Source organism: Rhipicephalus microplus, chromosome 5, assembly GCF_043290135.1.
Source record: "Rhipicephalus microplus isolate Deutch F79 chromosome 5, USDA_Rmic, whole genome shotgun sequence".
In the NCBI taxonomy this organism is placed as follows: Eukaryota; Metazoa; Arthropoda; class Arachnida; order Ixodida; family Ixodidae; genus Rhipicephalus; species Rhipicephalus microplus.
The window spans coordinates 26710459-26729735 of record NC_134704.1 but is presented as its reverse complement, the minus strand read 5'-3'; the positions used below and the strand labels follow the sequence as shown (position 1 = coordinate 26729735).

General features: G+C 45.6%; 1 protein-coding gene across 2 annotated transcripts in view; it reads right to left on the bottom strand.

Annotated features, from left to right (window-relative positions):
- Nucleotides 1-19277, bottom strand: part of LOC142817696 (suppressor of lurcher protein 1-like) — a 219706-nt gene that overhangs the window by 3548 nt on the left and 196881 nt on the right. For both annotated transcript variants that reach the window (XM_075895050.1, XM_075895049.1), the window contains 2 exons: nt 6006-6174; nt 2911-3110 (listed from right to left, as the gene is read on the bottom strand). In XM_075895050.1, coding sequence (XP_075751165.1) covers nt 2911-3110; nt 6006-6174 — 369 coding nt within the window. The remainder of the gene's footprint in view (nt 1-2910; nt 3111-6005; nt 6175-19277) is intronic.

The following is a 19277-nucleotide window of genomic DNA, read 5'->3' as shown; positions in this document are numbered from 1 at the left end:
CACACCCAAGAATGGATGAGCTCTTCACGGAAGCAGAAGTGCGAGAAGCAATCGCCTGTACAAAGCGGAACACAGTGGAAGGGGCGGATCAAATACCAAATACCATGATCAGAAACATGAACGATGAATCTATCACAGCCCTTACGAGCTTCATAAATGATCATTGTGTTAAAGAAACGAAACACGATGTGTTTCGTTTCAATGGAAACACGCTGTTATTATCATGATCAATGGAAACACGCTGTTATTATCATAATATCAAAACCAGGGAAAAAATTGGCTTTGGAAAATTTTCGCTCATGTCTCTCACATCATGTCTAGGAAATGCGTTCGAAAGAATAGTTAACATTTCACTACAACGTCATCTTGAAGAAAATAACCTCATGCCTGACACCATGTTTGGCTTCAGGCCGTATCTTTCAGCACAATATTCTCCTGCTTTTAAAAGAGTAAGTTTTAACCAACGTCCCCAAACCAGGAGAACACATTGTCATGGCCATTGACATAAAAGGAGCCTTTGACAACGTAAAGGGATACTGGACGGCTTAGCCGAGACCAACTGTGGTATTAGGACGTATCAGTACGTTCGAAGCTCCCTGAACGAAAGACCAACTGTCATCAAAGTAGAATACGATGAATCCAACGTCATCCATCCTCCGATCAGAGGCAAACCACAAGGATCAGCCATTTCACATACACTCTTCAACATAGCCATGATTGGACTGGCTAAAAAGCTCCAAGAAATTCCCGACACTCAACATTATTCATATGCAGATGATATAACAATAAAGATAACAAAGGGCAACTTCGGCGAAATGGAGGAAAAGCTCCGATTGACAGCCAATAAATAGAACCATATACAAACGAAAAGGGATTACAGTGCTCGCCGGAGAAGTCGGAACTGATTCGCCTCACAAAAGACAAGAAACAAAGAGAAGATCCCAGACTCACACTCGAGATCCGGTTTCAAGGGACGGTTATTCCAGAGCGGCAACACATAAAGTGCTGGGAATGTGGCTACGATCGAACAACAGGTGTCTCCACTCTTTAAATGCAATAAGAAAAACAACGCAACAGATTATTTGGATAATAGCCCGTGTGGCCCATAATCGGAGAGGGATGGGCGAGCATGACACCCTCAGACTCGTGAAAAGCCTGGTAATCAGCAGAGTAATGTACACGCTCCCTTATCATGCCCTGAATAGGGAGAAACAAGATGAGGCTGATCAAATTATAAAGATGGCATATAAGACAGCATTGAGGGGAACACTTCTAATGAAAAGCTTTTATCCCTCGGCCTCCACAACGCCTTTGATGAGCTGGCTGAGCACTAAATTATAGCGCAGAAGACTCGATTGCGCAAACTCCAGCCGGCAAGCTCTTCATAGAGTCGGCCTTGAAAGGTGTATGCACACACACTAAAAGACCAAGGCACTACTATGCTAGATCAGAGATTTTATGGGGTATCACCAATACCACAAAACATGGATCCGACATTACATGCAGGGTGGAGAAAAGCTCGAGCGGCATATATCGACAAAACAACAATGTTCCCGAATATTTCGAGATTCACGAATGCTTCGCAATACTGGGCCAATGCAAAAAAATATGGTATTGGTTGTGGTAAACAGAAGCGGTAAGATCATAGCCTGTGCTTCGGTTTCCCAAGCAACTGTCATACAAGCAGACAAGATTGCCATTGCCTTAGCTATAAGAGAATGCATGGAGCGCAACACTGCGCTGACTGTCATCAGATTCTAGGCTGCATGTAGAAATAATCAGAAAGGGAAAATCGGCGCCAAGGGACACCGGATACTGACATAAAGTAGCAGACAGCTAGACATACTCTATACTCAGACAATCATTTGGGCCCCGGGACACGAGGATGTTACGGGGAACCTCTATGCAGATGGGGTGGCTCGAGGTTTCACTAATTACCGAGCTGCCGATGGTGACCCCGTGGAGGACCCGACACCCATCGATCCCAGTTATAAAGCGATCCTGCAATACTACAGAGATTCGTGGATACATCACCCAGTACCACACAAGAACCTTTCGGCCATGGATTCTGCGATGTTACACCGACTCCAAACATACACATACATAAACATCCACAGATTGCATACGTACTACCCAACATCATACAAAGACATATGCTCGCGGTATGGAAGCACACCGATGCTCTACCACAGCACGTGGGAATGTACGGGGCACACCGAAGAACACGAAGAGAACAACAGCAGGGAGATGTAGGAGGCAATGCTGTCGAGCCCAGACCTTGAGGACTAGCGGAACCTGGTCAGGAAAGCTGAAAAGATGGCGAGAGCCAGCGGTGTCTTGTAATAGGCGCCCGACCACGTGGCGCTGCCCTGTTTTAGTGGCAACAAAGTCTTTTTCGCTAATAAAGTTTTTTTTTCTTCTTCTACAGAGAAAATGGTGGTTTTCACGCAGTCTCTTTGCAATAACAGCGCAGCTCGCAGAAGGATATATAAACCGTCTGGTGATGGCTGCCGAGATAGGGCGTGCTCTAGTGATCGAGACCAGGCCCTCATAATCAAAAGCTCACAGCTGCTGCTCGAGTGACACACGCCTTCGCATACCTTCGAGCTCTTTCTAGACGGGTGGGTGATTTACTCTTTGTTAGAGCAGCCATCGTGGGCAGGTCTTGCACGCTGCGTGATATCACGTGAGTTCTCCGTGCGGCAGAGATGGATCGGCTCGTCTTATCTCTGCTTCAGCCACGTTTATCGCTCCCCCTCTCGCACTTTCACCCACGAGTTCAACATGAAATGCACAGGGGAATGCTATCAATTGGGAATTTATACGGAACGTGACGGCGACGTCAAAAGACCCGTTGACAGTGCCCATAAAATTGCTATAGCAATAAAAAGAAAAATAAGAGATACGCACCGGGGTTGTTTCTGAACTGGTAGAAGGCCTCGAATCCGGTGCCGTCGAACTTGTCGTTGGACTTGAACGAGACGCGGAAGAAGTCGGCGTCGGACTCGATCTTTGTCGGTCGCAGGTTGCCGCAGTGGCGCGGGATCTTGCGGTCCACCGTGCGGAAGTTGGAGAACTCCACGTAGTCGCTCGCCGTGTCCGAGAGGCACCTGCGAGGACGCATTCATCATCTCTGCTCTTCTAAAGAAGGCGCCGAAGTTGTGCTCTGAATGGGAGGCGCTCGCATTACGGCCAACATAAGATCCACCCCAGTTGAAAAACCCAACAGTGTGTCTGGTGTGTGCTGGTGTGATATGGTGTATAACCAGGACACGCTGGCGTGTCCTAATGTATACACCAGCCTGGTGTGTTGTGTTCTGGTGGGAACACGGACCCACTCTAGTTTGTCTTGGTGGAATGTGTCCTGATGTGAAAGGTGACTCAGTGTGGCGTGTCCTGGTAATAATGCCGAACCAGTGTGGTGTGTCCTGGTGGGAACGCCGACTCAGACTGGCGTGTTCTGGTAGGAAGACCACACTGATGTGGTGTATTCTGGTTGGATGAGTTCTGGTGGACTCAAGAAATATATTTTGCGTTTGGGGCTAGGACTAAGAATTTTCTTCAACCAAATGCATTCTATTTTACACTTCCTAATAGTTTCCTCAACCAGACTCACTTGTACTAAAACTCACCAAAATAAAACTCAGCCGGTCGCTCTCAGACATGTGTACCTCAATTTGTCTACTAAGAAGCCATGTTCGAGCTCAAGCAATGCAGCATCACTTTGGAGCATGTGTGTGCTACATGCATCGACAGAAAAGGCTGAGAAGAAAGAGAAGAATACTGCATCTTGAAGCTTTGTGTCTGCGAACCCCACAAGAAAGACTGCTAAACGAAAACAGCTAACCGTTTTAGAGTCTTGCTGTGAAGAAATTTTTATGAATGCATCAAATCAATACTCCTATTTTAATAAAAATAATGTCTTAATACGTTAGTTTATGTGTAGTTGAACCTATTTGTATTAAATTGTATTTGATATCTTATTTACCCTACCCAGTTGAAAAACCCACCAGAGTCTGTCTGATGTATACCGGTGTAACCTAATTGATACACCAAAACACGCTGCTGTGCCCTGGTGTGCACACTAGCCTGGTGTGCTGTGTTCTGGTGGAAAGATTACACTGGTGTGGTGAGTTCTAGTTGAATGTATTTTGGTGGACTCAAGAAATATATCTTGTGTTTGGGGCTTGGGCAAATAATTTTCTTCAACCAAATGCATTCGAACTCCCACTCCTTAATATTTTCCTCAACTAGAGTCACTTGTACAAAAACTCACCAAAATATTACTCAGGCGGTCGCTCTCAAACCTCAATTTGTCTACTAAAAAGCCACCTTCGAGCTCAAGTAATGCAGCATCAGTTTGGAGCATGTGTGTGCTACGTACGTCAACAGAAAAGGATAAAAAAAAACAATATTGAATCTTGAAGCTTTGTGTCTTCAAACCCTACAAGATCGAAAGACTGCTAAACGAAAACAGCTAACCCTTTCAGAGTCTACTGTGAATAAATCACTGTGAATGCGTCAAATCAATACTCCAGCTTTAATAAAAATATAGCCTTTATACATTAGTTTATTTGTAATTGAACTTTCTCCTTATAAACTGTAATAACGATTTATTTACATTAAAGTCACCCTCGCCTTGTTTTGCATAAATTGAATCAAGTTTCAGACTTGACATGTAGTGTGAGTCGGTTTTAGTTATGACCACTTCAAGCAAATAAAAATTATAATTTATTCACAGCTCGTGGAAAGCAACACGTCGAACGACTCTAGTGCTTTCATCGGAGTGATCATATATACCCAACCATACAAATCAAGATCAAGGTAAATGATGGCAAATTAATTACGCGGGAGGTTCAATTAATGCAAAGCTCCACGCATCTTGCCTTTTATTAGCCCCTAGTCAATGATAAGCACAAAAAATAGAAAAAATTTAAGGCAGTTGTATGCCTGTGATATATGAGATAACAGCAGAGCTAGAGAAAAAAAACACCACCACAAGACGAAGGGAGATTTAGTTATTTCTTCCTATTTTGTTCATAATAATGTTGATCTTTCTTTCTTCCTCAATTTTTATTTTTTTAGCTCTTCCTACATCTCTCTAATTTTTTATACTGCCGTCTCGTTTCTTTTCCTTCCTGCTCACCTTCACCTCAGTTTTCCTCAGTTTCATTTCTTACCATTTTTGTGTATTATGCTAAGCAATGCTATACTGTACAATAGTATACTAAATGCTGGCACATACCCGCTTTTCGTAGCGCTTACCCGTCATTTCTTGCGCAAACTCCTCAAAATGTGCTAGAAACAGTGATAGAATACCCAGAAAACACAATAGCCCCAGCTAACTGCTTATTACGTACATAAGTATGATACACATATTAAGACCACATGCGGGGCAAGAGCTGTGTATTAAACATTTTTTTTAGTTTACTCTGATGTGTTTTGTACGTCTTTCGTCGCTCTCTTCAGCCCTTTTCTGTACACAGTTCGCGCGATAAACGTTGATCTTGTCTAACCAACTAGCCCATTATCAAGTTTTTATGAAGCAACCCTGTCATTAATACAACTGGTGTACGCAATCGTGTACATAGCGTTTCAAAGCGGTAACGCCCGCTGTTAGAACCATTAATGTAGGATCTATCAGTATAAGCTCGGGAAATAGTAATTTGTTGTATTCAGTTTTTCTAGCTGTGTTTCCTGAGAAAGACAGGCTTGTGTGAACGCCTCTGACATGCGGTAGAGTTCTACACGCTGCAGTGAAATTACTGTCATTCTCTTCCCCACCCTTTTTTTCTTTTCCCTCTCTTCCCTCTTTTTTGCCTTTCTTGTCCCCTTTCCTAATCCCCTAGTGTAGCGGAGCCAACCGGATGTCTTTCTGGTTAACCTCCCTGCCTTCTCCCTTTTTGTTGCTTCCTCCCTTCTAACACTAGGAGATTATAAGATGAGCGAGCTGCAGGTAACTATAGACTCCGCTGCGGATGCGATGCAGCTGTCTGTGTACGTACGGTGGCACGCCTTCGACGTCAAAGTAGGCGAACTCGATGTAAATCTTCTCGTTGCTCTTGCCGTAGAAGAGGTAGTGGCACTCGGTGTCCCGCGGGTAGACGCCCGGGTAGTTGGGCGTGGAGAAGGTGCCGTTGGACACCTCAGAACTGTTGTAGATGAAGGTGCACACTGCGTGGGAAACAGGCGAACTCTGTCAAATACACGTCTCCCTTACGGGCCAACGTAAGACTGCGCAATGCGAAGAAAACGAAGTCACTCATAGAAGTCGATTCACCTGAAAATATGACCATAGCGCAGTGTACACAATCGCCCTCATGATTGACCTGCATGCATAGTACGCGTCCGCTCAAGATTTGCGACCACGAGATCCATTTTGCTTGAGGGAATATCTGCAGTTTTTCAAAGGTGATCTCGCAATTTGTAGTGTATTATAAATTCAATCGTTTGATGTTGTTAAAGCTACAGTTCTTTTTACGTAGAACGAGAAGCTACCAGGCGTGTTTAATATTGGGCGTATTAATATAGCATCAGTGTGGGTAATACGGCGCAACGAATCAACGGCACACAGGAAAGACACGCACGCAACGGAGCACTACTTGTAGCGCTTTGTTGCGTGTGCATCTTTTTTTGTGTCTCCCGTCGATTCTTTATGCCATACAATATATGGTGATCCTATAAAAAACAAAGTTCCTGGGTGAGAAGACTGCGTACTGCTCCACCGCTACACTTTTGAGTGGAAAAATAGAGAGCTTACACGACTGGCCATTTGGCCGGTCATGCATAGGCTCTCTATATTTGATATTATATGTGGGGTTTAATGTCCCAAAGCCACCATATGATTATGAGAGATGCCGTAGTGGAGGGCTCCGGAAATTTCAACCACCTGGGGTTATTTAACGTGCGCCTAAATCTGAGCACACAGGCCTACAGCGTTTCCGCCTCCATCGGAAATGCAGCCGCCGCAGCCGCGGTTCGATCGCGCGACCTGCCGGTCAGCAGCCGAGTACCTTAGCCACTAGACCACCGTGGCAGGGCTCTAGGAAAAGTGTCCTTTGACTATCCTTTTATACGTGTGAGTCACATGTGTAGCACTTACTTTAGAAAGGCACGCTGACTCTCTTTAGGAGGTAGTGGCACGCCCAACTTTACAAAAGAGGGAGTGCACGGCTCTCCTAAAAAGACTCGCTGACTCTATTTAGGAGAGTCGTGCACTGACTTTCTTATCGAAAGTTGGGTGGGCCACTACTCTCCTAAAGAGAGTCAGCGAGCATCTCTAAAGGGAGTGTTACACGTGTGATTACCACATGTAAAAATAAGAGTTACAGTTTTCAAAGTGTAGTCAAAATTTAGCGATAAGGTTATACTACACTTAGCTATATAATAACATGGTAAATGCTTTGTATCCTACTGTTTGCACTGGTGGTTAATTATAAGCTAAACAGTGTACTCTTCCCCTTTTACGTTCATTTTACACTCTAATAATAAAAAAGAGCTCTTTAGCTCCTCTTTTATACATGTGAGAATCACATGTGGGTTGCAGTCCCTTTAGAGAGGCACGTTGACGCTCTTTAGGAGAGTCGTTCGTCCCACGACTCTCCTAAACACAGTTAAAGTGCCTCTCTAAAGGGAGTGTTATACACGTGAGAGCGACGTGTGTAAAAGGAAAGGCAAAGTTTTCGGAGTCTATACGTGGAGTAGCAGGCTTTATACAAAGCTTATCTAGGCGACCCCTCTTAAATGAGTCACGTGAGTGGACTTCGCACGTCAAGGGAAAACACATAGGAGCCAAGCTGCGCGAGTCTAAGGGTATACACACACGTGCAGCTCGTATAAAGCGGGCAACTTGATGCAGCGCTTCTGCACGAGGTAAACACTCGTTTTCGTCACGAAGATACCACGCGGTTATTAGATTCTGCCAGAAAGCAAACAACGATAAAAGAGGAGCAAGAAGAAGAGGGGGCCGATTAGGGCGCATATTATTCACGAACGTTGCGCGTCTCTGTGAGCCTTCAGAAACCTTCGCTACAAGGGCGAGGGAAGGACCGGACGCGGAGAAAAATGACCGCGCACTTTATGTATGCCCACTCACAGAAAGCACTTGAAGGAGCGTAAAATATGCACCCGCAAGCAACGCACTCACGAGAGCGGTGGTGGTGCGAAGCAACAGCGCACTCTTCGTGGTTCTTCACTTTCGGGGATACGGCCATTACAGGAAAATGCCACGTGATGGGAGTGTTTTGGAATCGGAGGGGCTAGGAAGTCTTCAGAAGGGAGGCCTTTGATGCTTGGCGCATGGGAGGTGTCAGTGGTTCGGCTATCGAGCTGTTCGAATCAATGCGCCGCCGAAAACGCAAGAGATGGACGATGTTGTGAGCTTGTGAACAAACCCCGACCATACATATCTGTGCATAGTATTCGTGTACCTAGTCAGGTTCACATAGACTTGAAAGTGTAGCATTATCCTAATGCATAGTAGGCACCCATTGATACATTACTAAGCGATTGAAACACAATATCAGATAGTAAGTCGTCTGGTTGCGCCGCGTTTTTGTAACCCGAAGAGAGCAACAGCGGTACCATTGTGGTATTACGAGTCGCCGTCACGTGCAGAAGAGTCACTTGATTTGCGTATAAACATCACGTTTGACGTCATTGGTCGAGCGGCACGACGCTGTTCGACTCTGGTTCTCGCGGTGGCGAATCTGGCAAAACAGTGAGGACCGCGAAACGGCATGGCATAGATTATTGGAGAAAGTTCGCTTACGTCTTCGAGATGCAAGAGCATCTTGTGCTCGGGGCAGTATCCGTTCTGCGACGTCAGCACCCATACTGCACATGCGCAACTCTCCCTAATTCTCCTCCTTTCTTACGCAGGTATGCACTTTCTTCCTCTCCTATCCCTCTCTCCACCACAGGTGTGGCGCAGCAAATCATTGCTTATAACTCTCTCTCCCCTCTATTTGAGGGTACGTCTGTAGACGGTGCAATTGTAACGCGCAGTACTAAACACGCGTTAGCTGTGTTTGCGTCATCCTGTCTCTGTGCAACGGTTTACGGAACGCCAGGAACAACGTCAACGTCGGCGCTAGTTACAGCGGCAGCGCCGCCACCACCACGGAGCAAAGGGAGGTTCGGGAAGCAGAACGTAAACGTCAGCGTCGGCAAGCGGACCCCGAGCCTTGGGCCAGGGAATCCAAATGTCAACGTTGCCAGGAAACTTCTGCGGAAGCAATACTGGCTCGGCACGCCGAAGTGGAACATCATTTGTGATCAGCGTTATAAGGCTGACCTAGAACATCGGGCTCGGAAAGTTGAAGGGCAACGACAGCGTCGAGTGACCGCACCCGATCCTGAAGCGACGAGGCAACGCGATTTGGCGGCCAGAGCCATCATCGACCACGCTTTCGCATACCACCATGGTTGCCTGCGAGGGGAAATGTGTGATGTTTTCGTGAGACCTGCCTGGAAGGATTTGTGATCGAAAAAAAAAAACAGCGTAATCTGTGTCCTGACCTTTGGATTAGTTTTAAGGTGGGTACCCATATAGTATGCCCCTAACACGATCAAACCACCAATTAACAATTACTGATTGCTGTCCTAAGTTTATCTATTATTAGAGAAGGCAGGCGGGTTATAAGGGGAGACAGAAGGTTAGGTGGGCAGATGAGATTAAGAAGTTTGCAGGCGTAAAGTGACAGTAGCCAGCGCTGGACCTATAGTTGACTGGCGGAGCATGGGAGAGGCCTTTGTCCTGCAGTGGACGTAGTCAGGCGGATGATGATGATTGTTGTCATCGGTATAGTATTAACGAATTGGGAAGAGTGGGCTCGAGTTACTTTCGTGGGTTAACGTAAACACGCATCAAAATTAGAGGATTCTGATGTTGCACGCGTAAACGTTGTCTCGAACGGCCGAGATAGCGCTATTGCATAGGAAAGGCTGACGGGCTGCTGCGCTTTAGGGAAACAGAACTGACATATTTTTTGACTGCTACCCCCATCACACTTTTTGAAAGTGTCTACATACTTTGCTGGAAGTATCAATAACCCTTAAAGATTTCGAGTGTTTTGGTAAAGGCGTCAAAAAAAGAAATTCCGTGAAAAGCACTCGTGCAGCGATAGCTCTCGGCTCGAGAACAGCAGCTCGATTCCTTTTCACGGCCGAGCGAGAAAATGCTTTGATGCCACTTCCCATCATACCGAATAAAAGGGGGGCCGAGTAACGAATGAATCACATCGATAACTGTTCTCGCACTTTATATGGTGAACGGTCGCCGGCGGAGAAACGCGCCCTTTGAATACGTCCAGTGCAGCGTGCAGTGAATGCTTCGCACATTCGCGGACCCCACTTCGCGTCGTCCCCAATAAAACCGTGCAACACGGGCCGCTTCTTTGGGGAACCGCGACTGAAACTTGGAGTCACACCACGCAGCCTTGCGGACGGAAGAAGCGGCTCCAAGACGCTGTGACGTCATGATTGCGCGTTCATAATTCAAGTGCGTCCACATGTCTGCTGCCTCAGCGCAGTAGCTGCGGTAACGCTCAGGGTTAACGCCCAGTGCGGTGACGTTCAATGTGTTAAGGCTCAGTGCCACTCAGTGAGGTAATGCTCAGTGCGGCAACGCACAGTGTCTCAGCCCTAATCAGAGCACTGTAGCACCTTCTTCCTTCGCAACATGAGCCGCGGCCGTCGACTAGGCTTGGATTGGCTTGGCTAGACGCGTGACGCTAAAGCAAGATCTAGTATCCAACGCGCGTTTATCATTTATAATCGTCCAGAGCGCTCACCATTTTTTTTGGTATTTGGCGACCTACCGTAAAGCCTCAGCATACCTCAGTTGCTGTGGTAGCATGCACCCAATTTTTAAACCTCCTTGCATGTACCCCAAAGCATGCACTCGAAGAGCCGTAATGCCTATTGGAAACTGAAACTGACCAATGCTGGCTCTACATTGCACTCACCAATGGACCCGAACAGGAACACCTGGTGCAACTCCGAGCAGGCTCCTCTAACACCATTCACTTTGGGGATATGGCGTTAATTTTTTATACTAAGAGGAAGCGTGTTATCATGCTTAAGCCATTTGAAATGTACTGGGTTGACATCACCATTTTTGCGTATATGCATTGTTGTAGTCGCATGTAGAAAAAAGAGCCCGTCCAATATGTGTTCGCAGATGTGATAACTGAGTATACCTTGCGTTTGTCGTTGCACTTGGACGCATCTCTGAAGGTAATTTATAATGTACTATGGCGTACCTCTGACATAATATATCAGCGGCCTATCGTCGGGGTTCCTAGAAATGGGAGTAGTAGTGAAATATGAGCAGCAGCACGTGGTGTCAATCGCTTTGACTGTGCACCAGTTAGCCTATATATATCTACAAGGCACGTAACTTTACTTACGTGACATCCTGCTAGAGTAATACGCTCCGATCTTTCAGTTGAGCGGGTTGTTTCAATATTGCTATTTTTAAGGACTGCTTAGATTCTCTAGGTTTTCTGTATACTTAATTGTAACAAGTTTCAAAAACTCTCGATAAAGCACTAGTTAGAAAAAATCAGTGGCATATTTCCTCCTTTCCTCCCTTCCTTCTTTCCTTCCTTCTTTCCTTATTTATTTCTATAGTAACTTTTTCATTGCGCCATGCAGCATCTAATGCACTTAGGCCGATCGATGATGACGCTAACACATAGCGGCCAAGCTTTAACGAGTATGGGCTGTAACGAGCAAACATGAAATTCCCTGGAAGATTCCAGGCACTCTAATTAGAAACATACAGAACAGCCTGCAATCTAAGTACAGACGTGTGTTCGTGATAAACAGTAACACTACATAGTTCATTTAGTGGCGCTTAAGGAGTTTTCTCGGCAGACGCACTTCATAAAAAAAGGACGCCTTCGCAACGCAGGCCGAGAACAAACAGTGCCCCCCTCCAGCGCATCCTCCGTTTATCCTCCTCCAGCGCAAAGGAGATGGAAACAAAATGAGTGCAGTTAATTTTGGTCACACACGGCTTTGTTTTCCGCAGTTTTGGTAGTACGTACGGACCATTGTATTAATGGTTGACTGAGGGGGGTCGTTACCTTTCGAAGTACAAAGCGAAGTTAATTTGCATCTTGTGGCTCTTTTTCATCTTATAACGACGACGCAGGAGTAAATTTGCATACTGATGTGTGCCTCCACCTTAGACACGAAGGTGGTTCTTAGCCGTAAGAACTGAGGGAGAAATTAACGAAGCATTTTGTTCGAGAGAAGCGCTTCTGATTGGCGAAACACACCGTTGTTAATGTCATGCAGGCTGTCCCCATTGGTGCACGTTTTTCCTTAGGAAGATGATATTTCATGAAGAAAATAGAAGGAAGCGGACGGTAGAGGACGAATCGTCTGGAGAATAAGCGCTCACACAGCGAGAAAAACAAACAAAAATATTTATATTCCAAATTTGCGTGCACTGCTTTGTTTACGAGCGCTTTCATTGATGGTTTGCCGAGCTATTTGAGCTTGCATGATCATGTCTCCTTTCTGTATTTCATTGCGCATGGAGTCAGTTTTTAAATAATGATTGTACTTGAACAGCTTTAACTGCATCAAACTATTTGAAAAGGAGTTGAGGCAAACATCATTTGAAAAGCCGATTTGAATGTCTCTATATTTTTTGAATCTGTGCCTGTCACGAAAAGTGAATGCTGGTTGTACATATATAAATTTTTGTGAAATATTATGGCGTTCTTGTGTTCAAAAATGTTCCTGTAAATATACTATCATATGGTACTCCCCTTCACCCTGTTAGTTTAACAAACGTGTGCTTGTCTGTGCACCACATTCGGTGCATACTTAGTGATGCCCCGTGTGCCAGTACCGGTAAACTAATGAGGAACCAGTACCACCCAACCCAATTCACTGTATTACTAAAGTAAGCGGGCCGGCGCATTGAACCACACATTAACCTATTAAGGATACTGCAGGAATTCCACAAGAATGCAGACAAAACTAAGTAGAGGACAAGACACGCCGATGCTTTCATGACCAGCACACTTACTCGCCGAGGAAGGGAATGAATTAGTCATGAAACGTCGGGCTTTCTCTATAAACTACGGTTGGAGTCAATCGGACTGCGTAAATCATAAATAAAAGTACCCAGTAAACAAGAAACATACGTTTATATAATACGAAGGAAGGAAGAACAACAAGAGAGAAGGCAGGAGGGTTAACCAGGCCTGGTTTGCTACCCTATGCTACAGGAAAGGAGAAAGGGGATTACGAAAATGAGAGAGAGGAAAGAAAAGGAAAAGAGAGGATAAAATTGTCAGTACATGGACTGACGCGTATGCAGCGGCGGTACTATGCAAAAGTCCAAAGCGCTCCCATAAGACAGATGAAATAATGCCAAACGAATGAACGAGCCAGACGAATAGAAAATTATACGCACTTTCCGGCTGCAATCGCTTTTATTTGTCGACGCTCATTTCAAAACCTAAAGCAGTCAAAGCTCTGTTCACTTGCTTGACGATAAAACTTCCAGTAAGTTCAAGCTTCGGTCCAAGGAGAGTCGTTAAGCTCCATGTTGGCACCGCTTAAAATAGAATGGCCGGAATACAATGCGTGTTCTTATAGAATGATGTTGATAGGCTTGCGCTCGGATGCTGAACGATTGGGCTATTATCTAATGTTTATCGTTATCATAGGAGAGTGCGAACACAATTTCAAGATATCTAAGTGTTTTATAGGAGCGAGTCCTACTTCGCTGTGGCTGCCTCGGAGTCATTAAACTAACAAGGTTCACACAAGCAATATAGTAACTTAAATTGCCATGTTCTTGTTCCTTTTTCACTGATTCACTGTATGGGGTTTTCTCAAACCCAATTAAGGTCGACTTATCAAATATCCTTTCTATTTTTCTTTTTTAATTAGTAAAGTGATTAGTTTGGTGCCCCAGAATGCACATCCGAGCACGGAACGCTTGACGCATTTACTTTTCTAAAGCAACATTTTATGAGCTGCCACAATCTTTAAACTTGTCTATATTTCAGCAAACCAAGTACGAACTGATGCGCCAAATAAAATTCAACATCTATCACATTTAAGCGTTCCTTTAAGCGCCGGTATGCTAGAGTGATATTGTACAAAAAATATAAGTAAACTTAAACAGCTCATTGATGTTTCATCCTAAGTGTACGTTACTGAATTCGGAGATTACGGGAGTTAAACTCGGGCGCACTGCATCGTATTAAGCTTCACTGGCGCACATCTAAAGAAGTCTCCTTCATTCTGCGCGACCGTCCAACTAAAGAAGCGTTCACTTCCGAGCAGACGCCCCCCCCCCCCCCCCCTCTCTTTTTCTTTTTTCGTTTTGCTTGGAATTGTTTGGAAATGACTGAATAGGTCTCTGCGACGCTTCTCCAATGCATGCGAAATAATATCAAAAAGCGAACAGGAAACACGACTCTATTGCAGCTCTGGCTGAGTAGAGTTTGCAGAGAACTTTGAGCGCGTTTCACCAGCACTGCGCAGTTGCTCTGAGCTGCTTTTTTTTTTCACAGTGCTGCGAATCCTCGCAGACCACTGCGGTATCCTCCCTTATTACTCTTTTTTTTTAACGCCAAATTCTGAAATGTTCCGCGTCGTTACTTGTTCGACGATTGTTCGAACAGTTCACGAAGATTGGCGAAATGAAACGTCACCATTTTGTTTCGGATCACACGCGTTTTGCTTCAAGTTCTCGGCAAGCGGTTCGACACTGCGTTTGACAGTATACGATGGTAGAACTGAGCAGATCGCCTATGAACAAAAAAAAAAAGAAAAAAAAAAGAACGGAACGGCGTCGAAAAGCAAGAAAGGGGAAGCGAAAGACTCTAAAGATATGAAAAAAAGTGCTCGCAGACGTACTGAATATAGCAATGAAGTTTTTCATTTTCTAGATCTTTTTCTGTTGAAACCAGCTGCGTCAAATGCCTCCAAACAAAAGCAAAGAAAGTCAGCACTTGGATAGTTCTATAGAGGCAATGAGCACGTCGTACAGTTTATTTTATAATTTTTTGTTTTGCTCAATTTATCTATGTTCGTGTCTGTGCTGGCGGTAACAAGAACAGAACCTAAAAAAAAAATGACTGCGTTTTCATGCCGTTGATCTCTACGCGTTGGTCGAGCACGGAAAAAACCTATAAGCGCTGTCTCAATAACCAGAGTTGTAGCGTGAGCTTGGAACAAAGGCGATCCTTTTGCCGGGCTTGCCCCCCTTCTCGAACTCTGTCCGTCGCAGAGTGCACCGCCGGCTTGATCAATATATTCGCAACCATCCTTTGGTTGTCTCTTTATGCGTCGCATTATTTTGCTCCCTAGAGTGCCGGTTTCTCCCCAGGGCCTGCCTATCCCTGCCCCGTAGGCTGCACCACCTTGCTCGGACTCTCATGCGCCGTCTACACGTCGGCCTGCTTGCTTATGTTCTTTTTTTTCCCCAGACATCTGTGTACGGCTGCGCCGATTCCCACATCATAGAGTGTGACGAAACTTTTTTGTGTGTGTTGTCATTGTCTGCTACTCGCCGCTCATTGGCTGGCGCAGGTTGGTTGTTTACGATTCGATAACGCTATAGGCAAACAAAGCTCGCGGCCCGTTGCGCATTCGGGGCACTCTTTCACTTTTCGCTTCACTTTGTCTGCAGCGTATATTTGAAGACTCTAGAGAGGCCCCCCCGTTGAGCCGAGTGTTTACAGTCAATCTTTTTTCTTTGTTCACTTAGGTAATTGGACGCAGCTCCGAGAAGGAGGCAAACAAGCCGTCCGTGAGTTGGGACTCGTAAAAAGATAAGCGTAATGCGAAAGTTCTTAAAATGAGAGTTCGCATTATTGGAATTCTCGGGCGCGCTTTTTACTAAATGAGAATTCACTGCGCAAACTAACGCCTATAACAGCCGCGAAATGCTACGTAATACGACTCCCGTGAGCGCTTCATATAAGGAAAATAATGCCACAAAGCAAAAAAGAAGAAAATGAGGAAACAGGAGGGGGGGGGGGGAGAGAAATACGAAGGAACAGGGAAACTCTTTTTGATTTTAATATTTTGTGTTTTTTTGGCGCAAGGGCCAATTTATGGCCAAAGAGCGCCAGTTCATTGGACTAGAGACGTGGACAATGATTGTGATTAGCTGCTGTATAACAGCTTAAAATTCCTCTCGCTAAGGCGGGCAAAAACATAGAAGTAATGAAATCATGACCATGTCGTAAAATGTGTGGTGCCAATGGATGACGAAAGTTTGTGACATTAAAAACCGTGGTGGACATGTATAGTTGCTTTCTTTTTTTTTTTTGCTTACCGTATCACTTTACAAGACAACCTCGTAACGCCACAACCACATTGGAAATACTAATGACTGGGAATATGCGAGCGAAAAGGAGGATATGAGCCTTAAGTACGATTACGAGATAGCTTTAATACAGTGTGCAGAAAGAGTGCAATTGTGGAAACATTTCAGAGATTTCGAGAGATACGCGTAGCCGAAGAATACGGTTACAAACAGCTCCGCTGCGAATGTAGCTTTCATTGTAGTACGTCACCGCTTCGGAGTGGGCGACACGAGTGCGTGTTTACGAGAAATCGCACTCGAGACCACAAAAATGGCGCCTTTTAGTTCCTACCGGCATTGTCAACACTGGACGATGACCATAGAACGACGACCATAGGGCGTACTAAAATATTTACTAGAGGCAACTGTGGAGCTGCGGTCGTTCAGACACCACGTGAATGATGAATAGTGCATGCACTAGTGTAGCCTTCATGCTCGAAACTTCGAATAAGGAGGAGGAGGAAGCAACAAAAGGGAGAAGGCAGGGAGGTTAACCAGAAAGACATCCGGTTGGCTACCCTACACTGGGGGATTAGGGAAGGGGACAAGAAAGACGAGAAAGAGGGAAGAGAGGGAAAAGAAAAAAAAAGGGAGGGGGGGGAGACTGACAGTAATTTCACTGCAGCGTGTATAACTTGTGACGTTGTTCATTAGGGTACTTTCGCTTCTCTTTCGAATAGAAAAACGGCCGATTGTGAACCTCGTGGGCTGAATTGAATTTGTGAGCCTAAATGGGTCATTGCAGTGGGACGGAAAGTTCGCTGAACTGCGTCTTGTGACGAAGCGGCTGTAGGCCCCACGGAGCTGAGGAAAAAAAAAACAAATTTCAGGCGAACCTTCGAGCTATAATTGCAGACAACTTTTCTTGGCAACGAAGGGAAAGTTAGAGGTGTAGTTTCTGGACATGTACGACTACATACGCGAAGTAGTCTGGTGTGGCATGCGTTCGCTACCGATGTGGAAAGTGATGTCTCCGCGCGATCAGCGTTTCATATGGACCACAGTGAACTGGAATATGCTCTATAACATTGACGCATGCACCACTTGGCGTTCGAGATTTTTCTAAAAGGTGCTGCTTTCTCACGTGTGCAAAAACGCCAAGTTAAAATTTATAACTTAAAATTCGGCAGGTCCCAGGTACCCGAGAGTCAACGTTATGCGAAGCATGTGGAGGCAAGGTGGCCGTGTTGCAATTTTCTTAATGAGAGATACGTTATGAAATGACGCTAAGTATATGTACTGTTAGGGCGTTTATTAGCTGGCACACAGCGAGCGTACACAGTGGCGACAGCACCGGCCAAGCACGGACTCTCTGCGCGAGCGGCGTCCCTTTTTGGGTAGACCCACTAGAAAGCACTTGAGAGTTCGGCCCACTTCAGTGTTCGGAGGCTTCTCTACATTACAAATGTTGCACGCATAGACATGCTGAAGAGGGTGCACGTTAAAGAACCCCAGGTGGTCGAAATTTCCGGAGCCCTCCACTACGGCGTCTCTCATAACCATATGGTGGATTTGGGACGTTAAACCCCACAAATCAATCAGACATGCTGAAGAGTTGCAGATGTTTGTATAACCAGTTTGCACTTGCGCAACGATGGAACATGCGTATTAGCAACACCAGAAGCTGACATGAAGTGCTGATGCTCGCGAGGACGCTGGCCCTGCACACTGCTACCTAAACAACCTTCAGCGCATGACAACTAACCACAGTTGACGTCAACCCGACGTGACGGCTGTATCGAAGGAGCACTTATGTAATATTTATGTAACGTTTATGTAACTTGTGTAACGTGTAGGGAAGCATACTACAGAATGCCGAACTAAGCTTCCTTTTCTTCATCATTTATCTACCCTTCAACAAACTTTGAATTGAAATACAGAACATCTTTGTTTGTTTCTAAAATTAGCTTTTCAGCGGGACACTTTCTCAAGCTCACAACGGCGCAGTAGCCGAGTTGTAGTTCAGCGTGCGTATTATGCGCTCGAGATTGAAAATAAAGGGAACCACGTCTCCTGCGACAACACCGCGTTCAAACCGACAGGTTTCAGCGCAACGCATGCTGGCACGTTCTTCCGTCTTCATTTGCAGGCGTCGTCAATAATCCTCCAGAGATGGGCGAGGGCTCACTCTCCAATAAACAGGGAGGGTATGTATATTTCCTTACGCTGCACCACCGGTTCGGCCTTCTAGACAGCCATATATATATATGCTCTTTATCGTTAGCAGTGGACGTTTCATCCGTCCCTTACGCCACATTACTAGAAACGAAAGAGCTAGCACGTAAAGAGAAAAAACACCGAGAGAGAGGGCGCAAAAAGAGGAGATGCATGCAAGGAGTTCTTCTGGGCCACCCTGGCTTGAACGGCAGCCGTGCCGTGGGGAGTTTTTTTTTTTTTTTCGTGACTGCAGCGTTCCACGTCACTGCCGAGGAACAAACTAGGCGCTCGGCGGCAGTTCGTTGTCTCTGGCACCAGGCGGCGCTAAATATCTGGCCTCTCGAGGGATTCTTCTCCCTTTTCAAGGAAGAGCTGGCGAGGAGTTCTCGTCCCGAAAGTGAGCCTGGCTTTCTAAGCCGTCGGTGCGCGTTCAAGAGGAAGCAGATGCATGGGGCTGAAGTGAGGAAGACGAAGAGCGAGACGGTGGCGATGGAAGGCGACGACGAAGGACGAGGACCTGTCGCGAACACTTATAAGGGTCCTTTAGGGCGATCGCGTGTCGAGAGGCATTCATTTTTTTTTCGGCATAGTAAGGCAAGCTACTCGTCGACAATGGGGGTAAACAGCTTTTGGGAGCTCCCGAAAGTTTTGCGCAAGAGGAAAGCTAAGACTAAAAGAAGGCGAAAAAAGAAGAATAAAACGAATCCAAGCATCCTGAAAAGGGTGCACGTAAGTATCTGCAGAGACAAACTTCAGTGAACGGTCGAGA